This window comes from Scophthalmus maximus, chromosome 1 (genome assembly GCF_022379125.1).
Source record: "Scophthalmus maximus strain ysfricsl-2021 chromosome 1, ASM2237912v1, whole genome shotgun sequence".
Lineage (NCBI taxonomy): Eukaryota > Metazoa > Chordata > Actinopteri > Pleuronectiformes > Scophthalmidae > Scophthalmus > Scophthalmus maximus.
In genome coordinates this window covers 25,769,475-25,796,188 of record NC_061515.1, presented here as the reverse complement: position 1 = coordinate 25,796,188, position 26,714 = coordinate 25,769,475, and the positions used below count along the sequence as shown (strand labels likewise).

Sequence of the window (26,714 nt, the reverse complement as noted above, 5' to 3'; positions counted from 1 at the left end):
TTTTAGTATTTCTTTCCTGTTATTAAAATGACACCATTATGCTTTTAGAAAGGTTTTTTTTTTCTTCCATTTAATTTAGCTATGCAAGTTTGTTGTGTGTGTTTTATTATCACAGAGAAAGATTACCACCTTGCATAACTCATTGCATTTTTTTCGATGGGTGCTGGCGGGGGGGGGGGCGTCATGTCCTGATTCTGTTTGTCTGAAAAGCTCATTCCTTCTGCTCGTCCATTCATGTATCTAATACCAGAAAATCTAAATGTTTGCCTGCTGAATGAAAAGTCAGGGGTTCAGCGACGTCGGTGCCAAAACCGTGTGATGTGTAAAAATAAAGAACTGATCGGAAGATGTGTTGTTGGTGTGTTCTTTAACAAAGACAAACACACAGTTTCTTTTCCCCCACACATTTTCATTCCAAAATACTTAAATACTCCAAAATCACATTACATCAACACGGTGCACACTCTTCCGATAATTAAACATATACACATCTTCAAAAGCACAAGTTATGAAAAATAAAGGTTACATGAAGGATATCTATATGTTATTCAGACAAAAATACATCCTTTATGTTTTTGCAAACTTTTATTTTTCTCTGGGAATTCCACCAAACGGGCCTCAGAGGAGACGGTTTCATGTTGGCCTTGGTGCAGCAGGTGTCAACAGGTTGATCAGTTTGTCATCAAATGCTGGTCACTTTGTCGTTTCCCTGGTCATTTGTATGCATGCTATATTGGACACCTGCAGGGGGGAAAAGGATAAATATGAGAGCTGCACAAACAAATGACATTCAGGACCAAATGTATTTAGTCAATTTGTTAATAACAGATCCTTCTTACTTGACTTCATGTCGAGTTTTTTATCCTCGCACTTCTTTTTCCTGTGGACGGAGAGAACAAAGGTGAGAGAGTCAAAGAAGAAGTACAAGAAGCAGTTAAGAGCAGAGAAGACACACACACACACACACACACACACACACACGAATAGTTAAGGTAGAATGAGTACAGAGAAATCAAACCCGCCTCTCCCCATCGCTGATTCAGTTTGATCTCAGGTAAAGGTGCTGCTTCTCAATTACGTAAATCTTTGACCTGGAAAGAAAAGAATTGAAGAGTTGTGTCTAATCTAATTGATTGCAAACGTTACTAAATTAACTGCATGATGTCATTTTTTAAACTTCTAACGAGGTCATGATGTCATCATCCCTACCACATGATCATAAATTAAGCTTTAGGTCGTGTCTATAATCCTATAAGATGAACAGTTAAGATACCTGGGGAAAAAAATGTGAATGACATAATTTTCTGACGTCATTGTGAGTTCTTTATGACATCAATTCATATTGATGAGGAACATTATTCCTCATCATTTGACAACATCGCCAGGAAGTGGTTTTCCACTGATCTACACGATTTTCACGTGGCCCGGAAAAAATGACATACAAGAAATCAATTTGAAATGCTAGAACCACATATTATTCTTCACTAATAGAAGAAAATAAAAAAACAATCCCAGTTCCACTTCAGCACTGTAGCCAGACTGAGAGGGAGAGTAAACGCTTTATTCCTCCAAATCTTAGTAGCAATGATTTCATGTGCTTCTTTACTAATAAAATGATGACCACTAGAGAAAGAATTCTTCAGCTTCTTCGCACTAATAGCACAGACAAACTGTCCCGTACAGTAACCTCAGAAACAACAGTATCGCCTATATTTAGACTGCTTTTCCCTTACATATCTGACTGAGCTGACTCTACTGGTCACTTCATCCAAGCCATTATTACCTTTAATCAACGGTTCCATATTAAATCAGATCAATTTATCTCTATTAACAGTCTACGTACCAAAGGCCTTTAATGTGGGAGTAGTTAAACATCTACTTAAAAAGCAGACTCTAGATCAACGAATCTTAGCAAACTATAGACCCATATCAAACCTCCCCATCATCTCTAAAATCCTTCAAAAATCTGTTGCTAACCTTTTATGCGACACAGGAATAGTTTGCTTGAAGACTTTCAGTCAGGGTTTAGCAAACATCATACAGATCAGAAACAGCACTGCTGAAGGTTACCAACGACCTTCTCATGGCCTCAGACAGTGGACATGTTTCTATTCTCGTCCCATTAGATCTTAGTGCTGCATTTTAACACCATTGATCACAATATTCTGTTCCAGAGACTCGGACACATTATTGGGATTAAAGGAACAGCACTGGTTTAAGTCTTACTTATCAGAAACCTTTTGCAAGGTTTGTTAACGTTAACAACAAATCTTCCACTCATACAAAAGTTTGCCATGGAGTTCCACAAGGTTCTGTGCGGGGTCCGATACTTTTCACTTTATATATGGTTCCGTTATATAAGAAAACACCACATACATTTCCATTGTTATGCAGATGATACCCAGCTGTATTTATATACAAAGCCAGATGAAACTAATCAGCTAGACAAACTTCAGGAATGTCTTAAGGACATAAAATCCTGGATGACTTATCATTTCTTAGTTCTAACTCAGACAAAACCGAGGTCATTGTCCTCGGCCCTAAACATATCAGAGAAACATTATCTGAGCATATAGTTACCTTGGATGGCATTCATTTTTGCCCCCTGCTCTACTGTGAGGAACCTTGGACTTATCTTTGACCAGGACATGTCCTTTGACATAAAACACGTCTCTATGACAGCCTTTTTTCACCCACGCAATATCAAGAACATTAGAAACATCTTATCTCAAAAGGATGCTGAAAAACTAGCCCATGCATTTGTCACTTCTAGACTGGACTACTGCTAAGATGCCCCAATAAGTCTGTGAAAAGCCTCCAGTTGATCCAAAATGCTGCAGGCCGAGTTCTGACAGGAACTAGAATAAGCATCTCCCCATTAGCTTCCTGTAAAATTCAGAATTGAATTAAAAAAACCTGCTCCTCACCTACAAAGCCCTTAACAAATCAGGCTCCATCATATCTTACAGAGCTCATAGTTCCATATTATCCTAATAGATCACTTCGCTCTGTACACTCGGGACTACTTGTGGTTCCCAGAGTCTGTAAAAGTAGAGCGGGAGGCAGAGCCTTCAGCCACCAGGCTCCTCTCCTCTGGAACCAGGGAGGCAGACGCCCTCTCTACATTTAAGGTTAGACGTAAAACCTTCCTCTTCAATAAAGCTTATAGCTCAGGTGTTTATGGAACCATCTCTTAGTTATGCTGCTATAGGCCGAGACTGATGGGGGGGAATTCCCATCATCTTATCTACCCTAACCCCTACCCGAAACAGGGTTTGTCTCCCTCACCCCCAATTCCTTACATCAGCACAAGCTAACTTATACACTTAGTTGTCTTTAGTAACACAAAGAGATTGTGAGTTCACACAAATGACAAGCCTAAACAGGTTTTTCAAGATGAGGAAACAAAGATGTCCTGCAGCAGTGGACAGAGTTGAGAGTGTGTAGTGACAGTGACCATTACAGTAACGTTCGCAGTTGAAACTCACCTGGCTTGGCGCATGCAAACACACACAACGATGATCACAGTGATGATGGTGATGGTGACCAGAACCACGATCAGGACTATCCACCCAGTTTCTGTAACGACAAGGTTTCTGTTACGAAACAAACTTTGACCTTTTCTATCGGCCAAAGACCGAAATTTCAAGACTACAAGACTTTTGTTAAAAAGGTCCACATTGTTCATGCAGTGTGAGCAGGTGTGTGAGCAGGTGTGGCCGGCCGTACCCAGTCCTTCCCCCTGTGTTTTCTCCGTCTCACAGTTCGGGCCCTGGAAGCCATCTGCACACTCGCAGCTGTACGTGCTGTTGCTGCCCGCCGTACACGCTCCTCCGTTCAGACAGGGGTAAGAGAGGCAGGGACTCGCTGCAACACAAAACAACTCATCACTTTGTTTTCGTTCGTTTCTCTCGCGCTCATTCTCTTGTCGGTCTGACGACATCAGACCGTGAGGGTGAGACACTAGATGGAGGTGCAAGAAGGAGCTGATCACATTACCAGGGAGTTTGAGTGATTGGTTTGCTTGTGAGCAGGATTATTCAGAACGATATGACAATGACAATGTTATCAGAGATAGGCCTCTGCCATGGCGACAGGTGACTACATTTTGGGAAGGTGAACAGATATAGTCGGTGAGGAAACCTCAACCTTGGCCGATGTCTGCGTTCCTCTGAGTGCTCTTGTTCAAATGAAAATGAAATGTTTGATTTTTATGTAAACATGTGGCATTATATTATAAATCACAGGACATTTGCTGTGCACGTTTTATTATTTTGTGACATCTAAGAGATGACAGCTGTTTTGAATCATTGGTGTTGTGAGGAGAATCACATGGTAGTTAAAAAGGAGCCGTGAGGTTTCACTGAACGCTTCCTATAGAAGCACACACAAACACACACACACACGCACCTTTGTAGCAGTCACGTTTGAAGTCATACACTGTGCACACGTAACTTTCCTGGCAGGTCTTGGGTTGGCACACGGCTCCGGTGTTGCTGCATTCACAGGACTGAGAACAGTCCTCAGTCACAAATGTCTCCTTCAGCTGCAAGGGGGAAGGAGACGGCATGAGATCATCTCATATCACACACAAACACACAGACGCACGCCGAGCACACGCACGTGCACACACACACACACACACACACACACACACACACTGCTGTAACTGTTTGATAGGGCTTCTCACAGGGTAGTATCTGTTGAGGAAGGTGCAGCCGCACTCCGGGTACGGCACACAGATCCCCTCGCTCATGACGAAGCCCCTGGCACACTGGCAGCCCTCCACACAGGAAGTGGTGTCGCACTCGGAGGGGGCCGCCAGGTCGGCGCAGGAGGCTGGGCACGGTGACATGCAGGAGGAGTAGGTGCTGTTGGCGCCACAGGAGAGGACTGGGAGAGAGACAGAGAGACAGAGAGAGAAGCCAAGACACAGTCTAACATGAATACTGGCTGAGCATTTGCACTTTTACAAAGCTTCGAGTTTAAAGAGCTAGCTGTAGTTTTCAAAGCCACGAACAATGATGGGGGAATGTGTGTGACTTTACAGGATATCATGTGATTAAGGCAACATTTATCTCTTCGTTACTTGACTATGTATTAGCCGATCACTTCATATCTCGCAGATCTCGCACACATTTGCAGCAAATGATCAAAGTAACACTAATATTTTTCTCACAATTACCCTGATTAACTGCTTTGACTGTTAAAATGTACCTTTACTCAACCTGCAGTCTGCCAGTTGATTATCATACAGTACAGAAACGATTCAAAACAGTCAGGAGCAACAATGACAGGAATCACGATTCGATGGAAACACCACCACTCTTCCCAGCATGCTTCTCGTGCTGACCAATATGAAATGCACTGTGACTTGTGTTACGTTCAACGTCCTACCACAGCCCAGCTTCTGCCTCCAGGATCCCAGCTTGACTCCAGCTTCCTGACACGCTGCAGCGTACGCTTCATAGCTGGCACAACGCAGTGCTGCGCTGCCGCTCTCCGCACACAGGTCAAACACACAGTCGCTGAGGGAAACACACACACACACACACACACACACACACACACACAGGAGCACAGTGAATACAGGGGACGACTTGCTGGGGAGGGAGAGCAGCGCTGTAAAGAACACAGCTGTGTATAGACGACTCACTCCTGGTAGGAGCTGGGTGACAGGGTGGCATGGCAGGTGGCAAAAGGTCCCATGGAATCAGACAGCGCTCCACACTGATCCGCGCTCTTGTAATCACTGAGCTGAGTCTCAGAGCAGTCGGACGTCTCAAACCCTGAGTCTGGATCGGTGTCCACTTCTCGCCTGGAGACACGTGGACAAGATGGAAGGACAAGAGGAAGCAGAGGTTTGATGAATCTGCAGGTCAAGGTTTCACCTCAGTTGGTTGGTTTGTTTGATTGTCAGCAGGACTACACCAGCAGGACTACTGAAACTGTACAAAACTTGTCAGAAGGATGGGACAATAAATATAGTGCAATTTTGTTCAGGTTATCGCCGGGTGTCGTTGGCATCAAACCAACCGACCACCGAGGGGAGGATGAAATGGCTTTGCCAAAAAATAGCCAATCAGAACTAAGGTCATTGCTGTTGTCAGGTAGAATTCTCTAACCTAATTTTTTTTTTTAAAGTTGAAGGGAGGCAAGCTGACTTTTCGACAAATCTCAGATCCGCTGATAGCTACGCTCTGCTGTATGTGCTAGTGACATTATACGTTGTGTAGCCTAACTTTGAACCAATGTCAAAATGTGTGAATGTTGTCCTTGTAGCTGTGGTCCTACCTTTGGACATGGACTGTGTGAGGAAGGCTGTAGATCCTCGGTCCGTCAGCCTGTCGGTCACTGACCCTCCAGCTTTCTCCAAACGAGTTCAGGTTCCGGACCACCGTCCCATCGGGCTTCATGTACTCATTCCTGCTTAAGCCATCGTAGTTTCCACACAACCCTCTGACAGAGTTCTTGTAGGTGCTTGGCAGTATGATCTCTGATAAACAAACACAGAGGAGAAAGAAGGAAATGAATGGATTCACAAACAATCCCCCCAAAAAAGGGCTTGGTTGGTGAGGGCAGAGGTCGCTTCTTCTTTTACCTCCGCGAGTGTTGCCATCGAAACGTACAGTGAGACCAAAGACAGTGGTGAGCTGCACCTGTCTGGAGTTCATCGTGATGGTCAAACCATCAACTGGACTGAGGGGAGGTGCGACGCGCTCCCCGTTCACCTGCGGCAGACACAGTATCTCATTTGTCCGACAAGAAACAGCAAAAAACTTAAATGACGTTTAATCAGAGAAACTACTGACCAGGACGGCCTTCTTCTGCAGGAATCGAACGTTGACACCGTAAACATCAATGTACATCTGATCCAGGAACGACACCCTCCTGTTGCCTCCACGTCTGACGTTCTTCCCCCTCACCACCAGGGGCGACAGGGAGGAGTCGAGATTGTTCCCCTGAGTCAGGACATAGGTGTACGGGCCCTGGAAGTGATGGGTGAAGCCATCAAATGTTCGGTAGTGAGGATCTCCAGAGACGCTGCACTTGTTGAATTCTACAGGGAACAAGTTAAGGATTAAAAGAATATATCGAAACAGTACAAGCATGTGATCTGTCGCAGCATGTTCAACTCCACACTGCCCGCCAGTTACAACCTGCTGTAATATGACACAGCCCTGAACTCACTCGAGGGTTTGCAGTACAGGTCACCATCTTTGTCCAGGGCACACACCGAGTTGGAATTACAGCTGTGGCCCTTACAGGTGATGTTGCCGCCAAGGTTACAGATGCATGAGTCAGCACATTTATCTGTCAGCCACGAGTCTCCCACCTGCAGACACACATACACACAACATTCAGGCTACTCTGGGTCATGGCCTTTAAATCATTTTGGATATAATGATGAGTCGTGACATAGTGTAACTTAGTTTAAGTGTAACAGGAGCATACATGAATTAGACAAAAGTCTGGAAAATTAAACCCTCATTTCTGTGTCAGATTCTCTGTTGACTTTATTTCAATTGTCTATAATAACTGTCAAGGAAGAAGAAAGAAGAAAGAAAGAACTATAAGAGTTGGGACTGAGGAGGTCAGTAGAACTTTGTCTACAGTACCATCATTTAACATATATGGAAAATAAAGTTTCAAACAATAAATGAACTTTTCTTTCCAATAAATTAGCATTTCCCCTAAAATTAGCACATCATTTTAATGTTCACTTGTGGAAAAAGTCTGGAAAATAATGAAGATTATGCACCTGGAATAACAAAAAGTGTAATCTTTTATTTTCTTTCCTAATGCCGTAATTGTTTTATGAACTTTCAGACATATTTGTGGACACCTCAATGGGTCCTGACCCCAAGCTAGAAACCACTGGTACCTACCTTTGGTCTGCTTCTCTGCTACGATCTGCAAACTAACAAAATTCTAAAACTTTGAATGCGTCTACTGTCGTGACCCGCATGAGTTTGTGATTGAGGATGTTCCTGTTTGGACCTATCAGCAAGGCAGCTTCACTCACGTCATGGTACTCTCCGTCCGAGTCCAGACAGCCACATTTACGCAGAGGGACACACTTGTTGTCGCTGAGCACATATCCAGGGTCACACTTGCAGCCCTCCACACAGGTGGTCGAAGGGAGGTGGCAGGAGCTGGGGAAGAGGTCGGAGCAGGTTGGGGGACAGGGGTCGGTACAGTCTGAGTAGGAGCTGTCGGGTGGGCAGGGCAGGGCTGCAGGGAGGGAAGAGAATTCAGCAATAGAAGAGTAAAACTAGAATCTTTATTTGTTTAGTGGATTATTGTAACTCACGACAGAAGGTGTTGTTCCTCCAGCTGATGGTGACCCCAGCGCTCTGACAGGCCTGAGCGTACGCCTCCACGTTGTCACAGAGCGTCGCCTGCATTCCGTTGTACTCGCACATGTCGTAGACACAGTTGCCCAGAAAGGCTTCGGGGGGCAGCAGGGAGTGGCAGGGCCTGAAGCGGTCGGACAGGATGACCCCCGCGCACTGGGCTTCGTAGCCCTTCTCCTCCTCTGCAGTGCAGTTGGGGTGGACGTCTGGACGAGTGTCCGGCTGACAGCTGGAGAGGAGAAGGTTTGGAATGAGCGGTCAGTTCAGGCCTGTGGGACGACTGACTGCTGAGAGACGTAGCTGGTGTGTCTGTTCCAAATGTCACAGGATAAGATCAGCACGATTTCTAATATTCTGTCGGATTTATTGAAGTTCTGCAGTGTTCCATCTTTGGTCCCCACTTAATTATCACATAACCTCATAACCATGATTGGATTTCCAGATAGACCAGGCACAGGCCCCGAGCCTGTGTGAGGGGTTGGCAGTGTTGACAGTGTCTTGTGTGGAAGTCACGAAGCTCAGACACTAAACGACTACAGGCGGAAGTAAAAGAAAACAAAATGATTTACCAGGTTGGTAGACAGTTAACTCTCAGATGGTGTAAATTAAAAATAATGAGCTCACGTGAACCAACCATGAGCAGTTTATCAATGGCGATCGCATTTACCCAGCAGCTTACTTCTCTCAGATTATCTGCAAGGTGTCGAAGACGTAGGATGTAGGAATTTGCCACAGGGAGCTGACTAACTGTAGGCTGCGTTTGCATCTTTTAATATTGTTTTTTTGTTAAACCCACATATTCACATATTCTGTAACCCACACAATCTTTAAAAAAAATTTTTATCATGAGCAGCCCTGGTTCCTTTTTTTATGTAGTAAGGAAACAGAGTACCATCAGAGGATCTCAATACTGAGTATTATGAACGAAGCCCTCAGACCATAATAATCACGGTAAACCACGTGTTATGGTTGTAATGTTGTAATCCACTGACCCAGGGTCGCTGTCGCCATCGGATTTCCAGCTGTTGCCCAGTTCAATCGCATCCTTGGCTGGTTTCTTGTTGGGCATCAGGTTGTCATCAGTCGAATTGTGGTTGTAGTTCCCACACATGCCACAAAGCTGGAGAGGACGGAGGTTGGAATAAGAGTGGACCTTGTAATATATTATATTATATTCATAATCCAGTAAAAAAAAAATATCAAGGCCACTACAATTCTAATCTAGTATTCCTCTTGTGTCTGACTTGACACTGAGGAATCCGGTGGAGGGACCGTGAAGCTGATCTGACGTCGCCGTACCTTGTTGAAGTATTGTCCAGGAACTGTGATCTCCAGGTGGTGGACTCCATCAAACTTCACCTGCAGACCAAAGTTGGTGTCCAGCAGACTGTAGGAGCCACTTGTTATCACCTTGGCAATGTCAGTGGACACTGGGGTTCGCACCCGTCGTCCATTTAGCTAAGACAAGAGAGAGAGAGATAACATTTCTGATCACTTCACTAGGTTCTACTCAGTTATGACCTGTCATCCATTAAACTTGAGAAAAATCTCCTTTACCAGAACTCTGCGGCTCTTCTGCAGTTCAACCACACTTTCGTCGGGCAGGTAGACTTTGACAGAGCGAACATAAGAGGCCTCTGGCTGGCCACGCTCCTCATTTTTAGCCACTATCTTAAAGGGATTGACCTTAGTGGTGTTACACACCTGGAGTATTCAGAAACAGGATTTTAGACAACATATCTCATTGTTTGAGAATAAGGCAAAAGGCCTGTGTCTGTGTCATGCTGAAAAGGAAAATCTGAAGCACAAATTCGTCTCCTACCTCCACTAATGTATAAGTGCAGGTGCCCATGAATGTGTGCATCACGCCGTCGAAGGTGTAGTAGTGAGGATCTCCGGCCACGTGACACACTCCTCTACCTGGGGAATGTACATTAGCGATTGGCTTAAGTAGAAATGATAAACCAAACTACAAACACAGATGAAAATAAACCAAGATTAATATCCAGTCTGGTTGTAATGGAAAATGATGAGATTATTCTTGAAATGCTGACACCCGCTCAGGTGTAGTGTATCTTCTTCGTCATCCGGTGTGTTTACCTGTAGAGTGACAGTCCAGAACTCCCTCCACCACCTTGCACTCCTGTGCAGGGCTGCACTGCCACGGCTCGCACGTGATGTTGTGGTTGCCATGACACTGACAGCGCTCCGAGCAGTCCATCTCTGAGAACCAGGTGTCTCCCGTCTATACACACACACACACACACACACACACACACACACACACACACACACACACACACACACACACACACACACACAATGCAAATAAAATATTTTCTTGCAACAAAACTCAAGAAGAAGAAAATAATTCCTGCTGAGCGTTCCACGCAAGAAACACTTACCGGCCTGTACTTTCCGTCTTCATCCATACATCCACACTCACTGAGTGGGACACATTTGTCTCCGCTGAGGACCAGGCCCGACTTACAGATGCATCCCTCCACACAGGGCTGGTTGCAGGAGCCACCGGGGCCCGCGGGGTCCTGACAGCTGGGCTGGGGACAGGCGGGTCCACAGGGGGTGTACTGACTGCCCGGGGGGCACTTCAGAGCTAGAGGGAGGATAACATTAGAAAAAAGGGAGTTTTGCAGGAAATTGTGTAAAAGTGCACAGCATTATAGCTTTCATTAGTCTCTAAACAATGTGATGGATGTGTATTTATACTTAGTGCTATTAAAAAACACTATTTCTGTTTTAATAATTTTTGACTAAAACACTCTTTTTCAAACACTTGGCTTAAGAAATTGGTCGAGGGCTTGTATGGATTATCGTTCATGTTATTGTTTCGGCAACTCCCACATTTTGTCCGGACTGGTTTTCTCAATAATTTATCGCTCTTTTGTCAGAATTAGGGACTGGTCCTGATCAGAATGATAACTTTTGGGAGGTGGCTCCTCGCATATTTACAGCGAAAATGACATCCATAAAAACTGAAGACAACATTACAAGTATGCTGCGACTTTTCAATCCAACATAAAGAATGCGATTTGGGCCTTTTTCGGAGGGGGGCGGGGGGCAGGGACATCGCACCACAATATGCTGCTTGTGCAAGCGAGAGTGAGTCACTTGATCTGTCACTGACAGTCACGAGTCACCACAGCTGGAGAACAGCTGGTAAACTGGTGCCGGCAGTTCATAAATCACATTTCTGGATAATTTTTCAATGACGCAGAGTAATATATATAGTTAAATTGATAGTTTTGGCAAGAATTTCATTTTTAAACAGGATTCTAGGACACACACACTGCCAGAAAAGTAAGAAATGTACAAAAAAAATTGTTTAAATATAGTTTTTACAAGCGGTGCCAGGCCACGAAAAACAAGTTTATTGGCTTAAAGAGTTTGAACATTGTTAACACATTTTTGAGTAACTAAAGTATTTTGTCTCTTGCAAGGAGCAGTTCTCGCTGACAACTTCAGACTAGAAAATGTGTTGTCTTTGTCTGTGTTCTGCAATTAAAAAGGTTTTGGCAGAGAGAGAACAATCACACTGAAGTCCTGCTTGGTGCCAATAATCACTAATCAGATTAACTTGATAAGCGGCCTGCTTCTGTTGTCATGAGACCAGACATCTGAAAGCTGATGGTCCTGTCTTACAGACAGAGAGAACACACGGGGTCGATCATTAGCAGTCTCAGTGTAAACACAAAATGTAATCATTTTGAATAGGAACCTGTTTGAACCCTCTGTGCAGTCCAGTTGTCCGTTGTGTCTGGTCGTGTACAGTGCTAACGCACACACACACACACACACATACACATGCACGCGCACAGACTTACGACAGAAGGTGTTGTTTCTCCATGCGATGGGGACTCCTGCAGCAGCACACATGTCAGCATAGCTCTCTACGGCCTGGCACAGGGCCACGGTCTGACCTCCAGTGGCACACATGTCGTACACACAGTTTCCAAAGTACGGGTTGGGGGGCACAACGGCGTGGCAACGTTTAAAGATACCTGAGGTTGAGATTGACAAAAACAAAAATAGATGTACAGGGAGGTGAATGCCAGGCAAACATCGGATCAACCATCATTAACAGCATGGTATCCAGTTACTCTGTTATTAGTATTAGTAGCAGTATTAAGGGAACAACGTCAACCTTTTTGATGTTTGATTTCTAAAATATGTGACTACAACTTTACGTTTGGCATCTGTCCTATTCATATCCTATCAAATATAAAACCAGTATCATTATTTCTTCATGATATTCACTGATGTGTTTTATTAATCACTTTGTCATACCATTTCCAAAGCGAGTGTGTGTGTGTGTGTGTGTGTGTGTGTGTGTGTGAGTGTGTTTGTGTGTGTGTGTGCGTGTGATACCATTGGGATCGGTGATCATGCCGCAGCTGGTGGGCTTCTTGGCCTCCTCCTCCACCTCTTTATCACAGTCTTCCTGTTCTCCACCATTGGTGCAGCTTGAGAAGAGGATTCATGAAAACAGAATTATTAAGTGATAATGGTAGAATCTAATGAAATTGCTGAATCACTGCTGAGATAGTTATAACGCCCTAAGGGGACTTTCCAAACGTTGGCACCATTCACGAAGAACCTTATGTGTGAGATGTTCTTCCTGTAATGTCTCATTCAGAGAGGAGACTGACTATGACCTTGTCCTCAGTGCAGTTACAGTTTCTCTGCAGCTGAATGTGGTCTCTTCCGAGAAGAGTTGGTTTCTTGCCAAGAGCTTCAACCGTTGTTATGCACTATATGTATGCGCTTTAAGACAAGAGGTTATAATACATCCTCCGAGCAGTGCTACGTCTTCAAGGCAGCCTGGCTGACTCTCCTGGTCCAAAAGGCTTTTTTTAGCGCGGCTGAGTCAATCTGACTTGTGTTACTGGGTCTCTAGTACAGCCTAAAACGAAAGGTGCCACATTAGTTGTGGTCTCATCAGCGGGGTTAAAACGAATAGCAAGAATTTAAAATGGTCCAAAACAAAAGGGTCTTTGCATTCACCGTTCGAAGTTGAGTCATAACGACCAACCAGAAAGCAAATGTGGATGACTGTGTCATTGTCACCTGGAATCTCAGTTTTAGTGTGGAACGTCAGTTGTAAACAGTGATGAGCTTTAAAACTACAACCTATTAGTTTGGCCTCTGGCGGTATTCTGGGTTCCTGAGTAAAATCAATGACTTATGTTTGTCTCAAATACCTGAGCTTGGCACTGTAACGTGTGAGTGTCTCCCTGTGTGTGTCTATAATATGAGCCACAGATATACTTGGTTTTTAACTACGCATACGCATCATGGCTGCCTCATGCATCCGTTTGGTGCGTCGCTTGTGCACGTCCTCAGATATATATGTGATATGCGTCAACAAGATGCAATATGCACATGAACGGTAGGGGGAAGTGAAGGTGGAACATACTGTACTCGACATTGTCACAACTTTGTTGATTTAAGGGCACATCCCTTTTTCTGCCATGTTCACAGGCTGACCTCCTGGAGTCAAATCCAGGAGCTCTATACCGTCTGAGTTAAATGGACTGTACTGACATTATGTAACCCTTTTCCTAGTCTTATCGACCACTCAAGTTCTGCTGTTTGCCCTCTCGTGCAACACTCCAGCAACATGCTATGTTCACAATTAGCACATAACAACTATGTGACAGTTACGCTCACGATGCATCTGGTTGTCTATGTGGACGTGTATCTCCGGCCTCACAGATGAGGGCCTGGTTCTCTCTCTGGGCTAAAATGGAGGCACTGTTCACCAGCGAGTGAATGATGCTGGAGCGTGCACCTCCGTATTGATGCATTAATGTGACGTGACTCACTCAGGCCGCTGGTCAGGAACTTGCCAGCTGTCTCCCAACTCATTGGTGTTGGCGGCTGGCGTATTGTCTGGTTTCAAGTTGTCATCTCCCGGTTTCCCGTTGAAATTTCCTGCCAAAGGCAACAAGTACAGAGACTCACAACAGACCTAGAGACCCGGATCAATCTGGGACCGAATTTTGGTTGGACCTAGGTGTTTTGGCTTGGAGAGCTGCTACACACAGGGAAATAGATTGGAGGTTTTGACTAGACTCAGTTATTGTTTAAATGGACACAACTAACAACTTGCTTACCACACATGCCGCAGAGCAGGCCATTGAAGGAGCTCGGCACGGTGACGTCAGCATGGTGGCTGCCATCAAAACGCACCCTCAGACCGAAGTCCGTCTCCAGGACGACAAACTTTCCACTCAAAAAGATTTGAACTCCACTGATGGAGCTGACAGGTGGGACAACCACTGTCCCATTGACCTGGAGAACACAGAGAGAACATCACCGTGATGACTTATTGATGATATTTGCATAATTGCTGCAGTTATTGTTAAAAACAATATTAAATCACTCAAATCAGAGCAAGTATCACTATTATTAATGTCATTCGAAAAAAACTGTCTGACAGTGCTTGGTTACACAACTGCTCTCTCTCTGTTTGTTTGCAGGTTTATGCAAAAAACTACCAAACAGGTTTCCATGTATCTTGGTGGAGGAATGAGACATGGGCCAAGAAAGAACCAATTACATTATGGTGCAAATCCGGACAAATTTTTTCAGCACTTTCTTTAACATTGCGAGATTAGATGGATTTCCCAGGGAATAATATACAGAGGTAAAAATATAATCTCTTCGGTGGAGGTCATTAATTGATCATCAGAGTGGCTGCTGATTAATTTTCTGACTAATCGATTCAGAGAGAGTAACATACCTGGACGGTACGGCCCTTGCCGAGGATGACAGTCACACCGCTCACGTTGATCACCACAGCCCTGACGTAGGAGACCCGCCTATTGCTTCCCCTGTGCTCATTCTGGGTGTCCACACTGAAGTACGGCATGTCGGAGGAAGCGTTGCAGGGCTTGGTCAAGGTGTAGGAGCAGGCTCCCATGTAATGGTGGGTGAATTTGTCAAAGGTGATATAGTGAGGATCACCAGATACTGAGCAGATACCACTTCCTGAATAAGAGAGGTGAGAATATGTTGAGGCATAATTTGAGGCCTGAAGATGGAATAGTTATCAAGACAAGAAAACAAGATCTTCATTGTTGTAAGTGCAGCTATTGTACGTCGCTTTGGACAAAAGCTTCAGCTAAATGAATGTGAAGTAATGGAACAAGTGCATATTTAAAATGTCATGGGGCACCGTGTGAAATACGGCACTTTTCAGGACTATCGGCATCAATCTAAATATTGAACAAAAATTATAAAAAACTCTTCTGTGAACACGTTAGTTCAAACACATTTCATAAAGAAAGAAATCCATCAAAACAATGATTTACAATGTCCCACCCACTCCGTAAAAATAGTCTCCCTGAGGATAATCTTTGAATAATGGTTGTCTCAAATACCTGTGTGTGTGTGTGTGTATGTGTGTGTCTGTGTGTGTGTGTGTGTGTGTGTGTGTGTGTGTGTGTGTGTGTGTGTGTGTGTGTGTGTGTGTGTGTGTGTGTGTGTGTGACATACCTAGAGGGCGGCATTTATATTCTCCGTCTTGCAGCTGGCAGCTCTCAGTGGTTGGTTTACAGCTGCTGTTGTGACACTGGATGGAACCTCCACTTTGACATTCACACTTCTGCTCACAACCCTCCAAGAGCCAGTCGTCCCCCACCTAACAAACACACACACAGTGCACATCATACGTCAAGACCCCCCACTACATCACGTCAGGTCTGTTCAGGTCTGATGCATTCACGGCCCTTTAGGTCTGATCAGAAAAAAATGGCTTCTATTAGTCTCTTGACATACATGCACTGACCTGTGTGATATTTTTTTGTGCAGCTTCATTGTAGCTCATATTTCGAACCACCAACATGGAGAATTCTTGTAAATAATCCGTATCTGCACATATATTATTTGTATTTTCTGCTGCTCCATCACAAAGTGCTTACATCCAACCCAGTCTCGAAGAGATTAAGTTTCTACAAGTTTTTGTTCTGTAGTGGAAACACGATCACTGACTGGATTGCGCTCTGTGATAACAAATAAATGAAGTGCTACATTTGTTAATGGTGGCAGAGTCACTGGGGCAGAGGGTGGGGAACGTTCAACCATCTAGAGCCTTACGAGACGGCGCATGTTATTCTTTCCAAGAAAAATGGACACAATTTTTTTTTTATTGAAGTATAAAACTAGCCAGTGAGCACTCACTATGATGAAAAAGGGACAATGTCATCATCACTGCAGCTGGAAACATGCAGCTTAAGTGGATGAATTTAAAGGTCAAATGCCCTAGGATGAGGTAAACACTCTCAGCTCTGACAAGATCGCGTTCTGACAGAGGACAGATGTTTTTTGGAGAACAAGCTGGAAGCTAAGAAACTGTAACCTCACTCAAAAGGAGAATTTGTTTGTGTTGACCAACCATTTTTTTTAAAATTTTATATCAAACTATGCGTGGTAGTTGTAAATGAATGCTTGGAATGTACAAGGAGACACTGTAACATGGTTCAAATGTCGGAGATATGTTATATAGATACAGAAGCCCACATTGCCCCCGATGGCTGAGTGAAAGGGATGCACGGTATGACAGAGCAGAGCTATGTATAATGGTGCTTGTGATAGTTAATAAATAGATAAATGCAGAAAAAAAAATACAGAATTACAGTCTGGTGATGAAAAAGGCTATAAATGCAATTCTTCACTTATATACAATTCTTCAGGTTTGTATGGATTTGCCTCATGATGGGTTGTTCCCACTTACAGGGTGATAGGTTCCGCTGGTGTCCACGCAGCCGCAGTCCTTCAGTGCCACGCACTTGTCATTGCTGAGGATGAAGCCCGGGTTACACTCGCAACCCTCCACACACACTTTGTCGCAGCCCGGTGGTCCGACCACTCCCAGGCACGTCTCGGGACACGAGCTCACGCACAGAGAGTAGGAGCTGTTGGGGGGACAGTCCAGGGCTGCATGGAGGGGTAAGGGTAGCGACAGGGATGGATACAAGGAGGGTCAGAAGAATGAGGACGAGTAAGAAAAGATGAGCGTTCGGTCACAGGGCTCGAGAACCCACATGTGCCAGGAAGTTATAACACAGCTTACTGACTCTCAGCATCGTGTGTGTGTGTGTGTGTGTGTGTGTCAGTCATCACTGTAAATTTCCTAAGGTCATGAAATTTGACTATTTTCAATGAATTTGTATGGCAACAATTCCATGAGGCTATGATTTCTTTGCATAAGGTTTATTTTGGTCGTGGACATTGGATATTCAACACCCACTGGCAGGAACATAATTCACTGTGTTAGTTCAGGATGTTGGAGCTGAAGACTTACGGCAGAAGTCTGGAGTCCTCCACGGGTGGACTTTGGCTCCGGCGTTCTGGCAGGCATCAGTGTAGGCCTGGAGCTGGTCACACAGCACATGCTGCTGGCCATTGAACTGACACATGTCATACACACAGCTCTGGAAGAACGGAGTGGGATCCACCACTCGAATACACTCCCTGGGACAAAGGGAGCAGATGGTTCAACACTGTCAAAAACTCAGGAGAAAGGACAGAAAGAGCTTTAACTGGTACCATCCGATTATTTGTAAAGGGGTCTGGACCATGAATACTTGAATACATGAATACACTCAACACATTCATCATAGCACCACATGTGGATGAATCTGCTACTCATAAGATTCAAAGTTAACAGGTCAAAGTCAAAGAACGAGGATAATGTTTAATAAAAATTACGACAACAAGGGATGAGCTTGCACTGACGCAGGGGATTAAGATTGATACAGAGAGAGTGCTGCTACAGCTGCTGTGTGTGTGTGTGTGTGTGTGTGTGTGTGTGTGTGTATATTCTTTACTGCGGTTCAGAGTCCAATGCTATTCTCGTGATGTACCGAGAAAAAGCTCTAATTGTAATATGAAATGAGATAGTGAGTCAGTTAATCTGTGTAAAGATATCACAATCTGTGTGACAGAAGAGGATAATTGAGAACTGCACATTGTCAGGGAGTTGTTTTTTTCCCATCTGATATCGGTTAAAGGTGAAAAGCTAAAGGTTAATTCAGGAAAAAAAATATATAATTATGAAATATTTTACTGAAAGTTACGTGAAAAGATACGTAAATTAACTTTAAAAGAATGGTGATCTTAAAACTTTACAGATGGGTTTACCATGAAGATATGAAATCGGAAGTGTATGTGACGCCATTGATTTCAGGTTTTAATACAGGACATTACAGTAAGAACTCATACTTAAAAAAAAATCAACATGTATGTAAAGGCTTTTAAGACAAATTCAAATTTTACTAATTTAATGTCTGCAATATGTATGCAATATTTTTTTATTAAACATTTGTTTCTATATTAATTAACTAGTAAATGGAGAAGTCTCTCTGTCCCGATTTTCTCAACTTTAAATATGATGGGTGTGTTTCCGAGTCAACTGTGAAGATTTATGGATGAGCGGGTCTTCGCGAAGATGACAGATATACCTCCATTTATTTATAGTGCATGTGTCATCAGTGGAACCACAGAAAGTTGAATTGTGAATTTGAAGAAAGAATCCATTTTCCATAGTTTTTTTCCCCCCCACATTCTGATGTTTTTAGTGCAGATCGCCCTTCACAGTCGAATGCCCCGTGGTACAACAGGTTTACATCATAGCAGGTCAATAATTAGGCATTTTCTCACCTGAAGGGTCCGGCAGGGTCTTTAATTTTGCCACATTTGTCTGGTTTCTCCACCTCAGCCTGTAGTTTGGGGTCACAGTCTGGGTCAGGCTTGGTGCCTGGGACACACCTGATCCATACAAACACAACAGGGTCATCTTTTTTTTTTTTTCCTGAATCGACAGCCCATCCTCAAGAATTATGACACAGACAGTAAAGACAGTTTGTGGGAGGCAATAGACGACATCTGTCACATTACATTTGTGCCAGTAATGGGACATTTTTTAGCACAGACAATAATTAAAACCCATCTGCGTTTGTGCTGGTTTATTAATAATTCTCCTCTTCCGACCCAGCTCAAATTGCCATGAGCTGGAATGAGCTAGAAACATGAAACTTAGCCCAAAAACTGGAAATGACCTTCATGCGCTCCCCAAGGGCCACGACACTTCAGTCTTTTTTTTTCAAAAAACAGAAAACCTGATCAAAAGATCTGGTCATAAACATGGCCTATAGGTCGGGAAAAATTCAAACGGTCCAAAACATGGTCCGAAAAGATGTTCAGAGAATGATGGTCAACTAGCACGGCTCAAAAACATGAAACAGGCAATCACAAAATTTTGCCAAGGGCAGGGCTTAGCAGGAAATTGGCCATAACTACTGACATGCCACACAACCTGGATCAACTGAAGCTGAGAAAGTGCTATTATCTTTTCACGAGCTTGACACTAGTAGTAAGTCAATTTTTCATCATTGAGCAGACATATTCTGAATGTCTTAATGCAGTCATTTGGATCATGGAACGTGATGATTGGTCTGGTTCCTGTAAACGGAATACAACCAGCTGCATCGAGTGACTCCTTCCCTCTGTTGAGCACAAAGAAGTTAGAACCTGCAAAGTGCTCTTTGTGACTGTAATAGATAGGTGTTCTCTTAAAATAGCCTTTTCATAATATACAGTAACGACTTTGCTACAAAATGTAATTTCTTTTTCTAACAATACATATTTTTGTGTTCAAAATGAAGTATAAACCAATGCATTGGCCACATTGCTTAACTAACATGAAAGGTTTTATTGTCATCCCCAAACTGATAACTAAGTAATGCCTGGACAGATTCAGAGTCCATTCATGAGCCTTGTCATGTTGAGCTTTGTCACATGCCTGCATCTCCACGGAGGTTTCAACGGAATCCCATAAATTCTCAGATTACAGCAGAAAGATGGATGTGTGTGCTAACTCACGAATCATCCTCATCCTCTTTGGTCTGCCAGCTGTTCCCGAAGTCGTTGACATTTGCGACCAGAGAGCCATCTGGTTTGGTGAAGTCATTGTCCGGGTTCCCATCGTAGTCGCCGCAGAGGCCACACATCTGGTCGTAGTAGGAGCTGAGGGGCCGAAGACGCAGAGAGCAGGGGATTAAGAGATGAAGAGGAATCTCTTAAGAAGAATTACAGGGACAAATACGTTTTTGGCACTTAAATAGATTTCTAGAAACAAATAGGAAGAACATGGACGTCTCTTCATCTGTGATCAGTCAGGGCATATTAAAGAGAATATGTGGTATACAACCCAAGGTATTAGGAATGTTGGGAGGATTTGCTAAAAACAGCAGATTTGTATGTCTTGCACAGATGTTGCATAATCTGATTTTCTTCAGCGGGTTTTTATGAAATATATATACCTCTTCAGTTGTGTCAGTCTCAACTGAGATGAAACTATGATTAACAGAAGAAGAAACCAGTTCAAATTATTCTCTTCTGTTGAGTTGAGTTTGGCCGATCCAGTGACACTAATGGATGTGTATTCACTCTGCACGGAGGTCGAAATGTTTCAACCTGACTGGACTGCAAAGACGGTGGAATCAAAGATTCCAGCTGGTCGAAAAATGTCCAGTCTGAATACACTTTCAGTGTCCATTTTTTAAGTCTAAGACGCTTTTTAGTAGATTAATTACATGTATCCTCCTTAGTTCCTTCGTTCCCATAGTTAATTTCCTGTTTTACTTTGATTAATACAATCGTCACCTGGTTGCTTGAACATCTGACATGGTGTTACCCCCCCCCCGATTGATCAACAAGCGTCTATACCAACCTGGGCACGGAGATCTTGGCATAATGGTTTCCATCCCAACGCACCTGGAGGCCAAAGGTCGTCTGTAGGGTGATGTACTGACCAGCCAGGCTGATAGTCATGAGAGGAGAGGGGGAGTTAGGGAGGGCCACCCGCAGTCCATTCACCTGCCCGAGAGGAAAAGGAAGGATGATATCAAAACTAAGTTTAACAGAAGCTGTGGATACAATTAATGTTTGTTTCCCTTCAGCTTTTTAAAATTCAACCCATCACACATCATAACACACGTGGATGAAACAAATAACACACAGCACACGAGGATTCAGATCTCGGGCTCCCTTTGTAGGATAAACTGAGAAAACAGTGACACTGAGAAGAAACAGAAAAGGATATGTAGGATGAAAGTGGACGGATTTAGATTTCTGGGATTATGGTATAGAGAGACTAAAGAGATAAATGTCAAAGAACGAGGAGAATATTAAATAAGAAAAGGGACGACAACAAGAGACAGGCTTTAAATTGTAATTTCACTTAAGCAGAGGATTGGGATTGATATATATAGAGAGAGAGTGTGTGTGTGTGTGTGTGTGTGTGTGTGTGTGTGTGTGTGTGTGTGTGTGTGTGTGTATGCACTGTGTACTGGTGTAAATATTGTCCATACTGACCAGCGTCCTCCTGGCCTTCACCAGTGTCACAGTGATTCCATTCACAGTCACGTAGAGTTTCCTCAGGTACGACACACCTGACACTCCTCTCTCCTCATTCTTCGCCTCCACTGAGAACCAGGGACCTGCACAGCGAGCACACCATAAAAAAAAAATCATATTAGCCTCAGAAATCCAGCATTCAAATTTGACATACATTTGGAAACAATCACAGACGGAGGCGTTATGATTTTCCTCATGTAAGCGTGGGACTTTGGTGAAGCCTGGGTGAGTTTGCGTGACTGGCGGCAAAAAAAAGGGCTGAAAAGCTGCTCAGGCGTAGCGACCATTCCTACCTGTGTTGTTCTTGCAGGTTCTGGCCAGTGTGTAGGTGCATGTTCCCATGAAGCTGTAGAACTTCTTGTCGAACGTGTTATAGTGAGGATCTCCAGAGACCACACAGTCCTGAGAGCCTGACAGAGGGGGGGCAGAAAAAAAGAAAAACAGAACGTCAGACTATGACACAACCTCAGCTTTTAGGTAACACTGTCGGGTTCAGATCCAGTTCAGTTCCCACCTGGTTAGAAGTACAGTGGGCGTAAACTTACCAGTGGGATAGCAGCCCAACTCCCCAGCCTGGAGTTTACACTCATGCATTGGGGGGCACTCCGAGGCCACACAGGTAACAAAGGGAACATCACACCTACACTTCAGCTTACAGTCCTCCACAAAAAACTCCTCTCCAGGCTGAGAAACACACACACACACACACACACACACACGCACACACAGACACACACACACACACACGCACACGCACACACACGCACACACACACACACACACACACACACATACACACAAACACACGAGTGAAGCGTGTTAGCAGGAGCAAGCTTAAATTAAATGTTGTCTTGAATGATAAATATATATATATTCTTTTTTAATCTCTTTTTAAACACACACACACACACACACACACACACACACACACTCCCTGTGTACCTCATAATACTGGCCGTTGTTGTATTTGCAGCCACATGAAGTTTTTCTGACACACTTGCCGGCACTCAGGACGTAGCCGGGGTCACACACACAGGCCTCAGAGCAGGGCCCACCACAGGAGGGAGGTTTCCCAGAGCACGTCTCCGGACAGGGGTCTGCACAGGGCTCGTAGTGGCTGTTGGGGGTGCAACTCAGGGCTAGAGGGAGGATGGAAGGCTGAAGTCAGTGAGAGGCGAGAGGCATTGTACTACATAGACGTGTCCCCGGATGGCACTAAAATCATTTCTATTGAAGAATTTTGTCTTAAGAATTCTTTACAATTAGATATTATCACATTCCTTTTTGGTTCCAAAATAGAAATCAGGCTCACAAAGACGAATCACTGAGTTCAGCTTCTGTCCAGGAAACTCAAGTCTTACTGTAACACATTAACTAGAGCTCTATAGTTCACATCATTGTCATAATGCTGCCATCTGCTGGTAGACGTTATAATCACAACACCTCAAAAATAGGGTTATATTTCACATATTGATCCTGCACATTTTAAAGAGTGAAATCCATTGAAGGTGTAAACAAAAGAACCTTTTTACATTTAGATGTTGCTAAGAAATATTTTGTCACTGCTATTGTATTAGTGTGATGTAACTACTATGACCAAGAAATAATGATAATGTTGACATCTCTAATACATATTTGCTATTTATCTGTTGGTGGATTGTCTTAGCCTGCTGTCTTTATCTTGTGGTGTACTACATGTTATTGTAGAGGATGACAATGGAAATGAGCCTCAGACTTGTAATGTAAGTAAGGACTGCAGTGGGTGTTTTATATTATCATATAAATGATATCAATCAGAGCACATTTTATTTAATTAATCAGCATAAGATCCATCCAGATTCCATTGTCAGAGTTGAGATTTGTCACAGATAGATGGATAGATAGATAGATAGATCATGTCATTTCTTATTCCTTTCAATTCACCCAGCACTCACGGCAGAAGGTTTCATTCCTCCAGGGACCAATGTTGACTTGACGGTCCTGGCATTCATTGACGTAGGCTTCAATGGCTTCGCACAGAATGGGCTTGGCTCCATCCAGCTCACACAGGTCAAAGAGACAGTCCCTGAAGTAATTCTGAAGAGACGCGTGTAGTAGAGTGTTGAGTTAGTTCTGTTTCCAAATTTTAATCCTTTTTAAGACTCATTTTCTCAAATGTGTCTTCATTTGGCTTCTTTTCAGCTTTTCTGGAGCAGGGGGTTCAGTCAAAGCTCACCATTTTTTTCAATCAGGCTTTACATGGACCACCTACCAAGACGCATTGTCCACATGTTCACTATTAATTTATCCAGGATGTGCCATTTGTGGCTGGTCAGTAATGAAGAGTTTTGCTGCAGGTCATCAAATCTGCTGTTAGTCAGTTATCTCCGAGAATGGAATAAAAGGAAACTGGATGGTTGTTTTAGTCCACAAAGGGCTGCCTGGTGTGTGCACTGTATATATGTGTGTGTAAATGTGTAAATGTGTGTGTACTTACATTGGGGTTGACTTTGGGGTGGCACTCAGCAAAGGGGCCATTTTTGTCCAGCAGGATGCCACAGTATCCTGAGCTCTCGTACAGCTCCTGCTCTTCTTCGTCACACTCAGGGACGGTCGTGTTGGGTTTCTTATTACACCTGTCGATGCACACAGTCTGTTAGAGAAGCTCTGCGTATGTTTGTCAAGCACATATGACGCCTGGTCAGTGAATCAATGCCCCCCCCACACCCCCACCCCCACCAAGGACCTTTTATGCAGAACAGTTATGATGTTTGTCTTCATCGTGTAATAATCAGCATCAGACCAATGAGGTCACTTCACCTAATTCAAGCCAGGCCCAGATGCCAGGCCAAGGTAATAAATCACATCAACATAGAGGGCAACACATGAAATTATTTCTGCTATTTAGTACACATAACGCAGAGCTATTAACTCCACATCCAACACTGCAATGACAATCTGAATATGGTGATCAAGCTAGCACATATGGTTGTGGTCTATCTATTTGAAGTGTATGGGTACAACACAGTCGAGAAAAACACCAACAATAAGAATAACATCAACACCTGTCTGACAGAACAGGAGGATTTATTGCAGGGCTTTTATACAAGGTTCTTTTTGATTGTGAGCGATTTTTCTTCTTTTCTGGTCACGTTCTGATTAATTTAAGCCTCTGAGCTCGTCATGTTATAAAAGTTCTCATGACATTTGATCCGTTGATGCCAGCAACTTACGTTGGTTTGTTGTGACGCAATGCTAAAACTAGCGACGTTCAAGGCCCTTTCAGAAGATCTGTAGTGCCGCCTGGAACTCCAGTGTCTTTTCGTAGACTTTGTACAACGTGTCCATGATGATAAATCCAACATTGAATGACTTTAATGATCATTTTTATCCCGTTTTTAAAGACGTAAAAGGCAACTGTGGTGGTTAGCGTGCTTCTAGCTGTCCATCTTATATCCACTTTGACCAATCAGAGGCCTTGTTACAAATTTGTACCAATCAGACGCTTTGTTGTCGACTGGTAGAAAATTTTGAAGATTTTACACTGAAAACAGGACCTCTCACTCTGACCTGTTTACTCCTACTGCTGCGGACAGTTTTGTGTCTTTGCAGACAGGTGACTATTTGAATTATCATTATTTGTTCCAATATAATTTGAATTAGTAAGATTCAAATCTTACTAATGTTTTGGATTATTCTATCTCATAACCAAGTCTTGGAAGAACAGCTTTCAAAAGGGGAAAATCTTCATCATTGTTGTTTGGTGTGTCACTATAATAGATTTCTGTGAGATTCAATTTCCGTTTTTGTTTTTTCTTTTGTCTTTATGGTCAGAAAACTATTTCACCATTCATGTGATTTTATTACAAGAGCTAAATGAACAGTTAACTCAGGCTCACAGGATTAAAACTGGGTCCTTCAACACTAGTAAAAATGTTAATGTACGCTTGTATCCCTACAATACTCACTCTGGGTCCGTGTTCCAGCTGTGTCCAAAGTCATTGACATTGTTGGTCAATGAGCCATCTGGCTTACGGTAGTCATCTTTGATATCTCCATCATAATCTCCACACAGTCCACACAGCTTGCTCTGATAGCTGCGGATTATAGGAAAATCAGCGAGCTAGTGATTTGTGAGGGGCAACAATTCAGTTAGAGCTGCATCTTGACAACTATAAGAGTTTTTGGCATGTTCTCATACCAACCAAACACTGATATTTTCACTGGTTATCTATTTCTTTATTTATTTTCGGTCAGTCTCCACTCACTCTTTGATCACTTTGATGTCCATGAAGTGGTTTCCATCGTAGCGAACAGTCACACCAAACTTCATGGACACAGTGTAGTGTTTTCCTGACTTGAACACTGAAACACTAGGGGACAGAGTAACTGGCAGGTTTACGTTGGTCCCATTTACCTGTATGGGGAAAGCAGGTGCAAATAACAGCGATTACTGAGGTGATAGCAGTCCATTTTTATAAACTCTCTTAGTACAGCATTTTCAGTCTTCACATTCTAGTGTTCAACGCGTGAATCCGTTTCACAGTGTTACTTCTGCAGCTCATCTTCTCATTCCTTACCTGCACAGTGCCACCGTTGAGAATAGAGATCTTCATCCCCTGTACATATACATGTACAGCCTTTATATAAGAGATGGCGGGCCTGTTGTAGCGATTTTCGTTGTCAGCATGGACCTCAAAGTGTGGCAGAGCCGTTTCGTTGCAGGGTTTAGACATCAGATAGCTGCAGTTGCCCATGAAGTTGTACTTGCGCTTGTCAAAGGTGGTGTAGTGGGGATCACCAGATGCTATGCATGTGGAGGTACCTAAAGGAATAACAAATGAGAAGCTGTTGTAAATGTTATTTTACTTGCCTAACTAGTAATTCCCTAAATAAACCCCAGCCTCGGTCTCATATCAGATGGTCAGTTTGAAGCAG

General features: G+C 43.5%; 1 protein-coding gene across 5 annotated transcripts in view; it reads right to left on the bottom strand.

The window, feature by feature from the left end:
- Positions 1 to 388: 388 nt before the first annotated feature.
- The window catches only part of zanl (zonadhesin, like), a 34,911-nt gene continuing 8,585 nt past the window's right edge, over positions 389 to 26,714 (bottom strand). For 2 of the 5 annotated variants that reach the window (XM_035634574.2, XM_035634580.2), the window contains exons 13-52: positions 26,357 to 26,601; positions 26,045 to 26,193; positions 25,745 to 25,873; positions 24,274 to 24,412; positions 23,732 to 23,873; positions 22,740 to 22,936; positions 22,343 to 22,481; positions 22,091 to 22,207; positions 21,756 to 21,880; positions 21,112 to 21,257; positions 20,262 to 20,405; positions 19,041 to 19,148; positions 17,683 to 17,852; positions 17,113 to 17,315; positions 15,876 to 16,020; positions 15,121 to 15,368; positions 14,492 to 14,669; positions 14,201 to 14,309; positions 12,744 to 12,838; positions 12,200 to 12,376; positions 10,763 to 10,971; positions 10,458 to 10,602; positions 10,180 to 10,277; positions 9,915 to 10,061; positions 9,657 to 9,815; positions 9,350 to 9,477; positions 8,315 to 8,586; positions 8,027 to 8,235; positions 7,192 to 7,336; positions 6,813 to 7,060; positions 6,602 to 6,731; positions 6,295 to 6,496; positions 5,657 to 5,818; positions 5,398 to 5,528; positions 4,691 to 4,893; positions 4,411 to 4,546; positions 3,730 to 3,867; positions 3,489 to 3,579; positions 840 to 880; positions 389 to 741 (exon numbers count right to left, since the gene is read on the bottom strand). In XM_035634574.2, the coding sequence (XP_035490467.2) occupies positions 683 to 741; positions 840 to 880; positions 3,489 to 3,579; positions 3,730 to 3,867; positions 4,411 to 4,546; positions 4,691 to 4,893; positions 5,398 to 5,528; positions 5,657 to 5,818; positions 6,295 to 6,496; positions 6,602 to 6,731; positions 6,813 to 7,060; positions 7,192 to 7,336; positions 8,027 to 8,235; positions 8,315 to 8,586; positions 9,350 to 9,477; positions 9,657 to 9,815; positions 9,915 to 10,061; positions 10,180 to 10,277; positions 10,458 to 10,602; positions 10,763 to 10,971; positions 12,200 to 12,376; positions 12,744 to 12,838; positions 14,201 to 14,309; positions 14,492 to 14,669; positions 15,121 to 15,368; positions 15,876 to 16,020; positions 17,113 to 17,315; positions 17,683 to 17,852; positions 19,041 to 19,148; positions 20,262 to 20,405; positions 21,112 to 21,257; positions 21,756 to 21,880; positions 22,091 to 22,207; positions 22,343 to 22,481; positions 22,740 to 22,936; positions 23,732 to 23,873; positions 24,274 to 24,412; positions 25,745 to 25,873; positions 26,045 to 26,193; positions 26,357 to 26,601 (6,158 nt within the window). In that variant the 3' untranslated portion in view covers positions 389 to 682. Of the gene's footprint in view, positions 742 to 839; positions 881 to 1,005; positions 1,092 to 3,488; positions 3,580 to 3,729; positions 3,868 to 4,410; positions 4,547 to 4,690; positions 4,894 to 5,397; positions 5,529 to 5,656; positions 5,819 to 6,294; positions 6,497 to 6,601; positions 6,732 to 6,812; positions 7,061 to 7,191; positions 7,337 to 8,026; positions 8,236 to 8,314; positions 8,587 to 9,349; positions 9,478 to 9,656; positions 9,816 to 9,914; positions 10,062 to 10,179; positions 10,278 to 10,457; positions 10,603 to 10,762; positions 10,972 to 12,199; positions 12,377 to 12,743; positions 12,839 to 14,200; positions 14,310 to 14,491; positions 14,670 to 15,120; positions 15,369 to 15,875; positions 16,021 to 17,112; positions 17,316 to 17,682; positions 17,853 to 19,040; positions 19,149 to 20,261; positions 20,406 to 21,111; positions 21,258 to 21,755; positions 21,881 to 22,090; positions 22,208 to 22,342; positions 22,482 to 22,739; positions 22,937 to 23,731; positions 23,874 to 24,273; positions 24,413 to 25,744; positions 25,874 to 26,044; positions 26,194 to 26,356; positions 26,602 to 26,714 lie in introns of all 5 variants that reach the window. The other 3 variants (XR_004793897.2, XR_004793896.2, XM_035634598.2) reach the window with 3 other exon arrangements.